The sequence below is a fragment of the Hyla sarda genome, chromosome 10, assembly GCF_029499605.1.
Source record: "Hyla sarda isolate aHylSar1 chromosome 10, aHylSar1.hap1, whole genome shotgun sequence".
NCBI classification, from domain to species: domain Eukaryota; kingdom Metazoa; phylum Chordata; class Amphibia; order Anura; family Hylidae; genus Hyla; species Hyla sarda.
In genome coordinates this window covers 140,438,742-140,453,855 of record NC_079198.1, presented here as the reverse complement: position 1 = coordinate 140,453,855, position 15,114 = coordinate 140,438,742, and the positions used below count along the sequence as shown (strand labels likewise).

General features: G+C 39.4%; 1 protein-coding gene across 1 annotated transcript in view; it reads left to right on the top strand.

Annotated features, from left to right (window-relative positions):
- ESPN (espin) overlaps window positions 1–15,114 on the top strand; it is a 238,079-nt gene that overhangs the window by 81,231 nt on the left and 141,734 nt on the right. Inside the window, exon 6 of the mRNA XM_056541801.1 lies at window positions 7,237–7,450. Within this exon, the coding sequence (XP_056397776.1) occupies window positions 7,237–7,450 (214 nt within the window). The remainder of the gene's footprint in view (window positions 1–7,236; window positions 7,451–15,114) is intronic.

The following is a 15,114-nucleotide window of genomic DNA, read 5'->3' as shown; positions in this document are numbered from 1 at the left end:
ATGTTCACCTTTTTATATGTACACCTCTTTATATGTACACCTTTTATATGTACACCTTTTATATGTATACCTTTTATATGTACACCTTTTATATGTACACCTTTTATATGTACACCTCTTTATATGTATACCTTTTTATATGTATACCTTTTATATGTTCACCTTTTTATATGTACACCTCTTTATATGTACACCTTTTATATGTACACCTTTTATATGTATACCTTTTATATGTACACCTTTTTATATGTACACCTTTTATATGTATACCTTTTATATGTACACCTTTTTATATGTACACCTTTTATATGTATACCTTTTATATGTATACCTTTTATATGTACACCTTTTATATGTATACCTTTTATATGTATACCTTTTATATGTACACCTTTTATATGTACACCTTTTTATATGTACACCTTTTTATATGTACACCTTTTTATATGTACACCTTTTATATGTATACCTTTTATATGTATACCTTTTTATATGTACACCTTTTTATATGTACACCTTTTATATGTATACCTTTTTATATGTACACCTTTTTATATGTACACCTTTTATATGTACACCTTTATATGTACACCTTTTTATATGTACACCTTTTATATGTACACCTTTTATATGTATACCTTTTTATATGTACACCTTTTATATGTATACCTTTTATATGTACATCCTTTTATATGTATACCTTTTTATATGTATACCTTTTATATGTACACCTTTTATATGTACACCTTTTATATGTACACCTTTTATATGTACACCTTTATATGTATACCTTTTTATATGTACACCTTTTATATGTACACCTTTTATATGTATACCTTTTTATATGTACACCTTTTATATGTACACCTTTTTATATGTACACCTCTTTATATGTACACCTCTTTATATGTATACCTTTTTATATGTACACCTTTTTATATGTACACCTTTTATATGTACACCTTTTATATGTACACCTTTTTATATGTACACCTCTTTATATGTGCACCTCTTTATATGTGCACCTCTTTATATGTGCACCTCTTTATATGTGCACCTCTTTATATGTACACCTCTTTATATGTGCACCTCTTTATATGTATACCTCTTTATATGTACACCTCTTTATATGTACACCTCTTTATATGTATACCTTTTATATGTACACCTTTTATATGTATACCTTTTTATATGTACACCTTTTATATGTACACCTTTTTATATGTACACCTCTTTATATGTACACCTCTTTATATGTACACCTTTTATATGTACACCTTTTATATGTACACCTTTTATATGTACACCTTTTATATGTATACCTTTTTATATGTACACCTTTTATATGTACACCTTTTTATATGTACACCTCTTTATATGTACACCTCTTTATATGTACACCTTTTTATATGTACACCTTTTTATATGTACACCTTTTATATGTACACCTTTTATATGTACACCTTTTTATATGTACACCTCTTTATATGTGCACCTCTTTATATGTGCACCTCTTTATATGTGCACCTCTTTATATGTGCACCTCTTTATATGTACACCTCTTTATATGTGCACCTCTTTATATGTACACCTCTTTATATGTACACCTCTTTATATGTACACCTCTTTATATGTATACCTTTTATATGTATACCTTTTATATGTATACCTTTTTATATGTACACCTTTTTATATGTATACCTTTTTATATGTACACCTTTTATATGTACACCTTTTATATGTACACCTTTTATATGTACACCTTTTATATGTACACCTTTTATATGTATACCTTTTATATGTACACCTTTTATATGTACACCTTTTTATATGTATACCTTTTTATATGTACACCTTTTATATGTACACCTTTTATATGTACACCTTTTATATGTACACCTTTTATATGTACACCTTTTATATGTATACCTTTTATATGTACACCTTTTATATGTACACCTTTTATATGTACACCTTTTATATGTACACCTTTTTATATGTATACCTTTTTATATGTACACCTTTTATATGTACACCTTTTATATGTACACCTTTTATATGTACACCTTTTATATGTACACCTTTTATATGTACACCTTTTATATGTACACCTTTTTATATGTACACCTTTTTTATATGTGCACATTGCGCACATTTGTCCCCCACTCCCCCAATACAGAGGAGAAAGCCGATGCAAGACTTCTCCACCATCATAAGATGAGCAAATAACCATACTCCAATTATTACTGCCATATAGTATGGTGCCCATATAACAGTGCCGTACATTGGCCAGATAACTAAATTGCAATGCTGTATAGTGGCACCACCATACACTGCTCATATACTACCACCATACACTGCTCATATACTACCACCATACACTGCTCATATACTACCACCATACAGTGCTCTTATACTGCCACCATACAGTGCTCATATACTACCACCATACAGTGCTCATATACTACCACCATACAGTGCTCAAATACTACCACCATACAGTGCTCATATACTACCACCATACAGTGCTCATATACTACCACCATACAGTGCTCATATACTACCACCATACAGTGCTCTTATACTGCCACCATACAGTGCTCATATACTACCACCATACAGTGCTCATATACTACCACCATACAGTGCTCAAATACTACCACCATACAGTGCTCAAATACTACCACCATACAGTGCTCAAATACTACCACCATACAGTATTCTTATACTACCACCATACAGTGCTCATATACTACCACCATACAGTGCTCATATACTACTACCATACAGTGCTCATATACTACCTACCATACAGTGCTCATATACTACTACCATACAGTGCTCAAATACTACCACCATACAGTACTCTTATACTCATGTAGCAGCCAGAATAATGTAATTTTTGAGTATTTCCTATTCCCTCTGCTTATTGATACTTTGTATGTATTTTTCTAATGAACAGTTTGGCGGTGTATTCCTGTATGTCGGGCAGATGGTAATGCAATGTTCTAACCCTTAACAGCAAAAGTAATTATTGCCAGGGGAAATCTCTGAGGACCTGAGACACTTTCAGTCTCCCAAGGGGCAGCAGCGTTAGGTTGTGTGAGTCCTGAATCCTTTATCCTTTCCCAAAGAATAAGACATTTATCTGGTGGAGACGGCGGACGAGGAGCGGACGGAAAACTTCCGGAACATCCCAGGACTGAGATGGGGAATGTAAGGAACCTTTATTGTCTTCTAGGAGGATTGTGCCACATACTACCAAGATGGCGACTACCTGCGCAGGAAGAGATCATAGGTGTCATTACCATAGAGGGTGACAGCTGGCACACTGTAACGATACCAGTGCTGCGCACGGAAGGAGATCATGAGGCTGATCAATATCTGATACATTCTCTATCATTGTATATTGTGATTTATAGATTATAGGGAACTGGTTCTGGACTATACATCGTACTAGATATTCTATTTTATATACAATAACTATCTATCTATCTATCTCATATCTATCTATCTATCTATCTCATATCTATCTATCTCATATCTATCTATCTCATATCTATCTATCTATCTATCTATCTATCTCATATCTATCCATCTCATATCTATCTCACATCTATCTATCTCATATCTATCTATCTATCTCATATCTATCTATCTCATATCTATCTCATATCTATCTATCTATCTCACATCTATCTATCTCATATCTATCTATCTATCTCATATCTATCTATCTCATATCTATCTATCTATCTCATATCTATCTTATATCTATCTCATATCTATCTATCTCATATCTATCTATCTATCTATCTCATATCTATCTATCTCATATCTATCTCATATCTATCTATCTATCTATCTATCTCATATCTATCTTATATCTATCTCATATCTATCTATCTCATATCTATCTATCTATCTATCTCATATCTATCTATCTCATATCTATCTATCTATCTATCTATCTATCTATCTCATATCTATCTCATATCTATCTATCTCACATCTATCTATCTCATATCTATCTATCTATCTCATATCTATCTTATATCTTTCTCATATCTATCTATCTATCTCATATCTATCTATCTATCTATCTCATATCTATCTCATGTCTATCTATCTATTTTATATCTATCTCATATCTATCTATCTATCTATCTCATATCTATCTCATATCTACCTATCTATCTCATATCTATCTATCTTTATCTATCTCATATCTATCTATCTCATATCTATCTATCTATCTCATATCTATCTATCTCATATTTATCTATCTATCTATCTCATATTTATCTATCTCATATTTATCTATCTCATATTCATCTATCTCATATCTATCTATCTCATATCTATCTATCTCATATCTATCTCATATCTATCTATCTCATATCTATCTATCTATCTATCTCATATCTATCTATCTCATATCTACCTATCTATCTCATATCTATCTCTATCTATCTCATATCTATCTATCTCATATCTATCTATCTATCTCATATCTATCTATCTATCTCATATCTATCTATCTATCTATCTCATATCTATCTATCTATCTCATATCTATCTATCTCATATCTATCTATCTATCTATCTCATATCTATCTATCTATCTCATATCTATCTATCTCATATCTATCTATCTATCTATCTATCTATCTATCTCATATCTATCTATCTATCTATCTCATATCTATCTATCTATCTCATATCTATCTCATATCTATCTCATATCTATCTATCTATCTCATATCTATCTCATATCTATCTCATATCTATCTATCTATCTCATATCTATCTATCTATCTATCTCATATCTATCTATCTATCTCATATCTATCTATCTATCTATCTATCTATCTCATATCTATCTATCTATCTCATATCTATCTATCTATCTCATATCTATCTATCTCATATCTATCTCATATCTATCTCATATCTATCTATCTATCTATCTATCTATCTCATATCTATCTATCTATCTCATATCTATCTATCTATCTATCTCATATCTATCTATCTATCTATCTATCTCATATCTATCTATCTATCTATCTCATATCTATCTCATATCTATCTATCTATCTCATATCTATCTCATATCTATCTATCCCATTGTTCTCCCTGCTGTAAATTATACATGTGACTGGTATATACCTTGCAATAAATACATGTGATCATTTCCCGCCTGTTGTTATCTCTGAGGTGACCGGACGTCTGGTTGTTCCTGAATAATTCATCCTGGAGGTGTCCGGAGAGCACAGCCGGCTCTCTGTATTATTCACTGTCATTGGGGGGGGGGGGGGGGGGGGGTCTGCACCGGTCTCTATATAGTGTGGGCGTTATACACAGGTCGTCATCCCGAATATAAAGTTCATAGTAATTGTAAACATAAATAAATCTATATTTGTGATTGGAAGGTGTTTAATAAATAAATATTTTTGCCCGTAGATTTTTTCGGCTAATCTGTAGACGTATATAGGTCAATGATGTAAATGAAGCAAATTGGGACACTTTAGGGAATTGAGGTTAATTGCGATATGGATTAGGATGTTTTTTCCTATATTTCACTTCTGTTTCTGTATATACCAGTGGTTCCCAACCAGTGTGCCTCCAGCTGTTGCAAGACTACAACTTCCAGCATGGCTGTCCGGGCATGCTGGGAGTTGTAGTTTTGCAACAGCTGTAGGCACCCTGGTTGGGAACCACTGCTATATAGTATATATGTCTTACAGCGGTATTCCCATCTAATGACATGATGGCTTGTTGGTGGAAGACGCTATCACTTTTTGATTCTAAAGGGTTAACCTATGTGACCCCCATGAATAGGTCAACCCTCAGTTCTTTCCAGTCTGACCACAGTTCTCTCTCTGTTGCTGTATAAAAATCTTAATCCTTCCAGTACTTATCAGCTGCTGTATACAACAGAAGTTGTGTAGTTCTTTCCAGTCTGACCACAGTGCTCTTTGCTGACACCTCTGTCCATGTCAGGAACTGTCCAGAGCAGAAGCAAATCCCCATAGCAAACCTCTCCTGCTCTTGACAGTTCCTGACAAGGACAGAGGTGGCAGCAGAGAGCACTGTGGTCAGACTGGAAAAGACTACACAACTTCCTGGGAGTAATTGTAGTTTTGCAACAGTTGGAGGCACCCTGGTTGGGAAACACGGGTTTAACCCCAAAACTACAACTCCCAGCATGCTTATTGGCTGTCCTGGCATGCTGGGAGTTGTAGTTTTGCCACAGCTGGAGGCGCCTTGGTTGGGAAACACTGGTTTAAAGCCTTAAAGGGGTACTCCGGTGGAAAACAATATTTTGTGCCCTAACTGGTGCCCAAAAGTTAAAAACTGATTTGTAAATTACTTCTATTAAAAAATCTTAATCATTCAATTACTTATCAGCTGCTGTATGCTCCACAGGAAGTTGGGTTGTCCTTTCCAGTCTGACCACAGTGCTTTCTGCTGCCACCTCTGTCCATGTCAGGAACTGTCCAGAGTAGATTCAAATATCCATAGCAAACCTCTCCTGCTCTGGACAGTACCTAAAATGGACAGAGGTGTCAGCAGAGAGCACTGTGGTCAGGCAGAATAGAAATTAAAATAGAAAAGAACTTCCTGTGCAGCATACAGCAGCTGATAAGTACTGGGAGGATTAAGATTTTTAAATAGAAGTAATTTACAAACCTATTTAACTTTCTGGCACCAGTTGATTTGAAAACATTCCCCCCCCCCCCCCCCCTCCGGAGTACCCCCTTTAAAAACTTAAAGGGATTGTCTTCTTCTTAAAACCCCTAGTATACAGGGCGTCACACTACTTGCCCGGTGACCGACATCTCTGATCAGTATGAGAACTGATATCAAGTGTTCAGGTTCCCTGCAGCGCCACCGCAGGAGAAGTGAAGTATTACATGGTGACTATAGAAATCAGTGGGCAGCCTATGTAATGCACAGTCCTGCCAGTTCCTCCACAGAGGAGTGCAACATTGTAACCCAGTGTTTCCCAACCAAGGTGCCTCCAGCTGTTGCAAAACTACAACTCCCAGCATGCCCGGACAGCCCTTGGCTGTCCGGGCATGCTGGGAGTTGTAGTTTTGCAACAGCTGGAGGCACCCTGGTTTGGAAACACCATTGTAACGTATAATTCTGAGCTATGATACTCTCTGGCGAGGATGGCGTCGTCCAGGCTTGTGAAACGATATTACAATATTTCCGTTTACGTTGTAGAGCGTGGAACACCGCGTGTTGTCCAGGGATCCGTCGGCCGACATGGAGCTGAAGCAGCCGGACTCGGGAATGTCCTCACCGAACACCACCATGTCCGCGCAGCAGGCCCACTTCGACATCGGTTCGCCCTCCAGTACCCTGTCCAACTACGACTCCTGTAACTCCAGCCAATCCAGTGTGGGGGATAAGAAATTACACGGGCACACGGGTCCAAGTAAGTAGTGCCCCCGACCTCTATACCTCCAGGTCCCTGTAGCCTACACTACTTTTTTGGCATAAATTGCACCTAACATTTTTTTTTTGACAATTTATCTCATTTTTATAATATGAGAAATTAAAATGTCCCGTACAATATTATATGATAATTCTCTTATCTAGATGGGGACCCGGCCAATTCAATGTTCCTGGAACAACTTTATAGCTGGTACGGGAAGAGAAAGGTCACTATTAAAGAGATACCGCTACATTTTATCTCCTAGTTAGGAAAGAGACAAATCCTCCGGGGCTCTTATATATTTGTCACTGGAATAATGCACGGTGCCCTAAAAGTGTACTTATATATATCTGTCTAGATTAGAACTCTCTCTTCTAATTGAACCCAGTAAATGGCAAATAAAGCCGAGACAGATGCAGAATAAGGACATGTCAAGTGTTCTGATCCCGTATACAAGAATATAACTACTATAATACTGCTCCTATATACAAGAATATAACTACTATAATACTGCTCCTATATACAAGAATATAACTACTATAATACTGCTCCTATATACAAGAATATAACTACTATAATACTGCTCCTATATACAAGAATATAACTACTATAATACTGCTCCTATATACAAGAATATAACTACTATAATACTGCTCCTATATACAAGAATATATCTACTATAATACTACTCCTATATACAAGAATATAACTACTATAATACTGCTCCTATATACAAGAATATAACTACTATAATACTGCTCCTATATACAAGAATATAACTACTATAATACTACTCCTATATACAAGAATATAACTACTATAATACTGCTCCTATATACAAGAATATAACTACTATAATACTGCTCCTATATACAAGAATATAACTACTATAATACTGCTCCTATATATAAGAATATAACCACTATAATACTTCTCCTATATACAAGAATATAACTACTATAATACTGCTCCTATATACAAGAATATAACTACTATAATACTGCTCCTATATACAAGAATATAGCTACTATAATACTTCTCCTATATACAAGAATATAGCTACTATAATACTTCTCCTATATACAAGAATATAACTACTATAATACTGCTCCTATATACAAGAATATATCTACTATAATACTGCTCCTATATACAAGAATATAACTACTATAATACTGCTCCTATATACAAGAATATAACTACTATAATACTGCTCCTATATACAAGAATATAACTACTATAATACTGCTCCGATATACAAGAATATAACTACTATAATACTGCTCCTATATACAAGAATATAACTACTATAATACTGCTCCTATATACAAGAATATAACTACTATAATACTGCTCCTATATACAAGAATATAACTACTATAATACTTCTCCTATATACAAGAATATATCTACTATAATACTGCTCCTATATACAAGAATATAACTACTATAATACTGCTCCTATATACAAGAATATAACTACTATAATACTGCTCCGATATACAAGAATATAACTACTATAATACTGCTCCTATATACAAGAATATAACTACTATAATACTGCTCCTATATACAAGAATATAACTACTATAATACTGCTCCTATATACAAGAATATAACTACTATAATACTGCTCCTATATACAAGAATATAACTACTATAATACTGCTCCGATATACAAGAATATAACTACTATAATACTGCTCCTATATACAAGAATATAACTACTATAATACTGCTTCTATATACAAGAATATAACTACTATAATACTGCTCCGATATACAAGAATATGACTACTATAATACTGCTCCTATATACAAGAATATAACTACTATAATACTGCTCCGATATACAAGAATATAACTACTATAATACTGTCTCCTATATACAAGAATATAACTACTATAATACTGCTCCTATACACAAGAATATAACTACTATAATACTGCTCCTATATACAAGAATATACCTACTATAATACTGCTCCTATATACAAGAATATCATTACTATAATACTGCTCCTATATACAAGAATATAACTACTATAATACTGCTCCTATATACAAGAATATAACTACTACAATACTGCTCCTATATGCAAGAATATAACTACTATAATACTGCCCCCTATATACAAGAATATAACTACTAGAATACTGCTCCCTATATACAAGAATATAACTACTAGAATACTGCTCCTATATACAAGAATATAACTACTATAATACTGCCTCCTATATACAAGAATATAACTACTATAATACTGCTCCTATATACAAGAATATAACTACTATAATACTGCTCCTATATACAAGAATATAACTACTATAATACTGCTCCCTATATACAAGAATATAACTGCTATAATACTGCCTCCTATATACAAGAATATAACTACTATAATACTGCTCCTATATACAAGAATATAACTACTATAATACTGCCATCTATGTACAACAACATACTGTAACTACTGAAATAGTGCCGTATCAACAGGAAGGTAAAGTATGATTTAACTGTCCGGCCTCCGCTGTTTTACTCTCAGGCTGCAGGGATTGTCAGTATCGGGACATCCCTAAACTCCAATACAATGATTCGATTCGCAATCAGTTTTTTCTGTCTTGATGTGGTGTGAAAAATATATTAGAGTTTAGGGGCAAGGAGGTAGGTAAGGCACTGTGAGGGACTTGTAGTCCTGGTGGGTGCTCAGCTCCAGGGGACTCGACCCAACGTCCCAAAATCCACACAATGAAAGAGAATGAAGCGGCGCGCCAAAGGATTCAATCCAAATTGGTGTTTTATTCACCCATCAGTACATGACGTAACGTTTCGATACACAATCCGGATCTTTTTTTCAAGCGTTTCATGATGGGTGAATACAACACCAATTTGGATTGAATCCTTTGGCGCGCCGCTTCATTCTCTTTCATTGTGTAGATTTTGGGATGTTGGGTTGAGTCCCCTGGAGCTGAGCACCCACCAGGACTACAAGTCCTACACAGTACCTTACCTACCTCCTTGCCCCTAAACTCTAATATTTTTTTACACCACACCAAGACAGAAAAAAACTGATTGCGAATCGGCACTGATACATGTGACTGTCCTTGCTTGCCGAGTGGGGATTAAAGGGGTACTCCACTGAAAAACATTTTTCTTAATCAACTGATGACAGAAAATTTAAAAGATGTGTAAATTACTTCTATTAAAAAATCTTAATCCTTCCAGTACTTATAAGCTGCTATATGCTCCACAGGAAGTTCTTTTCTTTTTGAATTTCCATTCTGTCTGACCACAGTGCTCTCTGCTGACACCTCTGTCCATGTCATGAACTGTCCAGAGCAGGATAGGTTTGCTATGGGGATTTGATCCTTCTCTGCACAGTTCCTAAAATGGACAGAGGTGTCAGCAGAGAGCACTGTGGTCAGACAGAATGGAAATTAAAAAAGAAAAGAACTTCCTGTGGATCATACAGAAGCTTAGAAGTACTAAAGGATTTTGTAATCGAAGTAATTTACAAATCAGTTTAACTTTCTGGCACCAGTTAATTTAAAAAAAAAAAAAATGTTTTCCAGCGGAGTACCCCTTTAATAGGACGCGTTGATTTATGAACCGGGATCTTGGGAGGTGGTCACGAGGAAAAAAGTAACTCCAGTGATTATCAAAGCATAAAGATAAATAAAGGAGCACTCACCCGGCCAAACATCCCAGGCTGACAGGCTGTCACCGGACCGTATCCCGCCACGTTGTGCGGCCTGATGAAGCGCCAAGTGGCATGATACAATCCTTGGCTGGCGTCTGAGCTCCCCCCTGGACCATCCACTGCCTCCCTGCCAAGATATGACTACATGTCTGTGACAGCCTGACAGCCTGGGACGTTTGGCCGGGTGAGTGCTCCGTTATTTATCTTTATGTTTTGACATCTATGTATAAAAAATATATTTTTATTTGACATATTAGTAAGATGTATACACAGTATAATGAAAATATCTGTAGCCATTGGGAAATGATGCTGAATCCTACATATACACATATATACACACATATACACATATATACTCACATATATACACACATATATATATATATATATACACACATATACACACATATACACATATATACCGTACATACATATATACACTCATATACACATAAACACATATATACTCACATATATACACACATATATATATATATATATATATACACACACATATATACATATATACCGTACATACATATATACACTCATATACACATATATACTCACATATGCACACATATATACACACATATATATACACACATTTACATATATATATATATATATATATATATACACACTTCCTGGTCGTCCTTAAGGTGGCACGAATGGGTTAAGCCCTTCTGCTTACCCGGAAGGAAGAAACAAAAACTAGCAGTAAAAAGTGAGACAAGTTAATTAGTCAATTACCCAAAACGAGCACACCTGCCCGGAAGCCATAAACCTATCCCAAGAACCACAGACACTTGTATTTCTTTTTTTCTTCTCACCTGGAAGAAGACGCAAGTGGCTCATACCCGGGGCTTCTGGGTTCCTGAGCTCAGGGGCGGCCGTATACTGGGTGCTATCCCCGGTCCCTCAGCCTGCACCCCCGACATTCCCTGGCCCGGCAGTTTAGGACTTCTTCCTAAGGCCGCCATATGTCCTCGCGCTGCGATAATGACGAATGGATGCCGGGGATGTCAGCGCTCCGCAGCGCCGGAAGTCGCCGGGGAGGACTGCGCAGGCGCATGACGCACTTCCGGAAGTTCCGGCTTTCGCGTCGGGGACCCATAAGTGAAGGACCCACGAACAGTAAGTGCCGGAGAGGCATTTGTTACCTTGTTTGTGGGTTTGGACGCCGGGGGAAGGACTTCTAGGCTGCTCCCTTCCACTCCTTACTGTTTGTATAGATAGAAGGGGACTCTAATATGGCGGCCTTGGCTGATGACTGGGAGTCCCATTGCTTTGCCCCACTTCCGCTGCGTCACTTCCGGTTCCGATCTCCAGGTATTTCTGACCGGTGGGATCTGCAAATGGCTGCACTCAGCCTAGGCAGCAGATCCCTTGGCCGGTCAGAGGTAGGAAAGATGTTGGTCACTTTTTCTCCATGAAATTAAGTGCATGTATTTCATAAGTGGGGGCTCTTCTGTTTTCTCTTGTTTTCCCAAATGGCTCCTTCTGGAAAGGCAAAGAGAAAATCTAGACACAACGTGTGCAACAAATGTGATCAGCCCCTACCAGAATCCAATGCTCGGGATACTTGTGAATCCTGTCTGAATCCATCTGATAACATGCAGACCAGTTCTTTCCTATCATGGTTCAAAGGGGAAATGTGTAATACCTGTCACGATTCGGCTTCCAGGTAGTGGATCCTCTGTGTCAGCGAGGGATTGGCGTGGACCGTGCTAGTGGCCCGGTTCTAAGAGGCTACTGGTTTTCACCAGAGCCCGCCGCAAAGCGGGATGGTCTTGCTGCGGCAGTAGCAACCAGGTCGTATCCACTAGCAACGGCTCAACCTCGCTGACTGCTGAGAAGGCGTGGGACAGAAGGACTAGGCAGAGGCAAGGTCAGATGTGGCAGAAGGTCGGGGCAGGCGGCAAGGTTCGTAGTCAGGATGGATAGCAGAAGTTCAGGTAACACAGGCTTTGGACACACTAAACGCTTTCACTGGCACAAGGCAACAAGATCCGGCAAGGGAGTGCATGGGAGGAGATCAGATATAGCCAGGGAGCAGGTGGAAGCCAATTAAGCTAATTGGGCCAGGCACCAATCATTGGTGCACTGGCCCTTTAAGTCTCAGAGAGCTGGCGCGCGCGCGCCCTAGAGAGCGGAGCCGCGCGCGCCAGCACATGACAGCAGGGGACCGGGACGGGTAAGTGACCTGGGATGCGATTCGCGAGCGGGCGCGTCCCGCTGTGCGAATCGCATCCCCAACGGCCAAGACAGTGCAGCGCTCCCGGTCAGCGGGACTGACCGGGGCGCTGCAGGGAGAAAGACGCCGTGAGCGCTCCGGGGAGGAGCGGGGACCCGGAGCGCTAGGCGTAACAGTACCCCCCCCCCCTTAGGTCTCCCCTTCTCTTTGTCCGGTAACTGCCTCCCCTGGGATGAGGACACCGGGAAAGAATGGAGGGTTTCCTCAACGGCAGGCAGTACAGCAGGAGTGGGAATGGGGAGGGAGGGCAGAGGGCGAGACCTGGCACGGGGCAGTGTGACACCAGGACGGGGGCCATGGGGAGGCACAGAGGCTTGCCTGACGGGACTGGGAGGGGGGGAGAGGCACTTCCTGTGGCAGGCAGAGTCCCAGTTCCTGATCTCCCCGGTGGTCCAATCAATGGTGGGGGAATGAAGCCGGAGCCAAGGCAGACCGAGGAGGACCTCAGAGGTACAGTTGGGGAGAATGAAGAACTCAATCCTCTCAAGGTGGGGTCCAATAGACATGAGGAGGGGCTCTGTGCGGTAACGCACGGTGCAGTCCAATCTGGCTCCGTTGACCGCGGAAATGTAGAGCGGCTTGACGAGACGGGTCACCGGGATGCTGAATTTATTAACAAATGACTCCAAAATAAAATTTCCAGAGGCACCGGAGTCCAAGCAGGCCACGGCTGAGAGGGAGGAGTTGGATGAAGAAGAAATCCGCACGGGTACCGTGAGACGTGGAGGAGCAGACTTGGAACCAAGAGACGCCACACCCACGTGAGCTGGGTGCGTGCGTGCGTTTCCCAGGCGTGGAGGACGGATAGGGCAATCCACCAAGAAATGCTCGGTACTGGCACAGTAAAGACAGAGATTTTCTTCCCTACGGCGAGTCCTCTCTTCCTGGGTCAGGCGAGACTTATCCACTTGCATGGCCTCCTCGGCGGGAGGCCCAGGCGTAGATTGCAACGGATACTGTGGGAGAGGTGCCCAGAGATCTAAGTCTTTTTCCTGGCGGAGCTCTTGGTGTCGCTCAGAAAAACGCATGTCAATGCGGGTAGCTAGATGGATGAGTTCTTGCAGATTGGCAGGAATCTCTCGTGCGGCCAGCACATCCTTGATGCGACTGGATAGGCCTTTTTTAAAGGTCGCGCAGAGAGCCTCGTTATTCCATGATAACTCGGAAGCAAGAGTACGAAATTGGATGGCGTACTCGCCCACTGAAGAATTACCCTGGACCAGGTTCAACAGGGCAGTCTCGGCAGAAGAAGCTCGGGCTGGCTCCTCGAAGACACTCCGGAGTTCAGTGAAGAAGGCCTGGACTGTGGCTGTGGCAGGATCATTGCGGTCCCAGAGCGGTGTGGCCCAAGACAAGGCCTTTCCTGAAAGAAGGCTTACTACAAACACCACCTTAGACCGTTCTGAAGGAAACAAGTCCGACAACATCTCCATATGCAGGGAACATTGAGACAAAAATCCACGGCAGAGTTTAGAGTCCCCATCAAATTTGTCCGGCAGGGACAAGCGGAGGTTAGGAGCGGCCACTCGCTGCGGAGGAGGTGCAGGAGCTGGCGGAGGAGATGGTTGCTGCTGTAGCAGAGGCAGAAGTTGCTGTAACATGGCGGTCAACTGCGACAGCTGCTGTCCTTGTTGGGCAATCTGCTGCGATTGCTGAGCGACCACCGTGGGAAGATCAGCGAGACTTGGCAGCGGCACCTCAGCGGG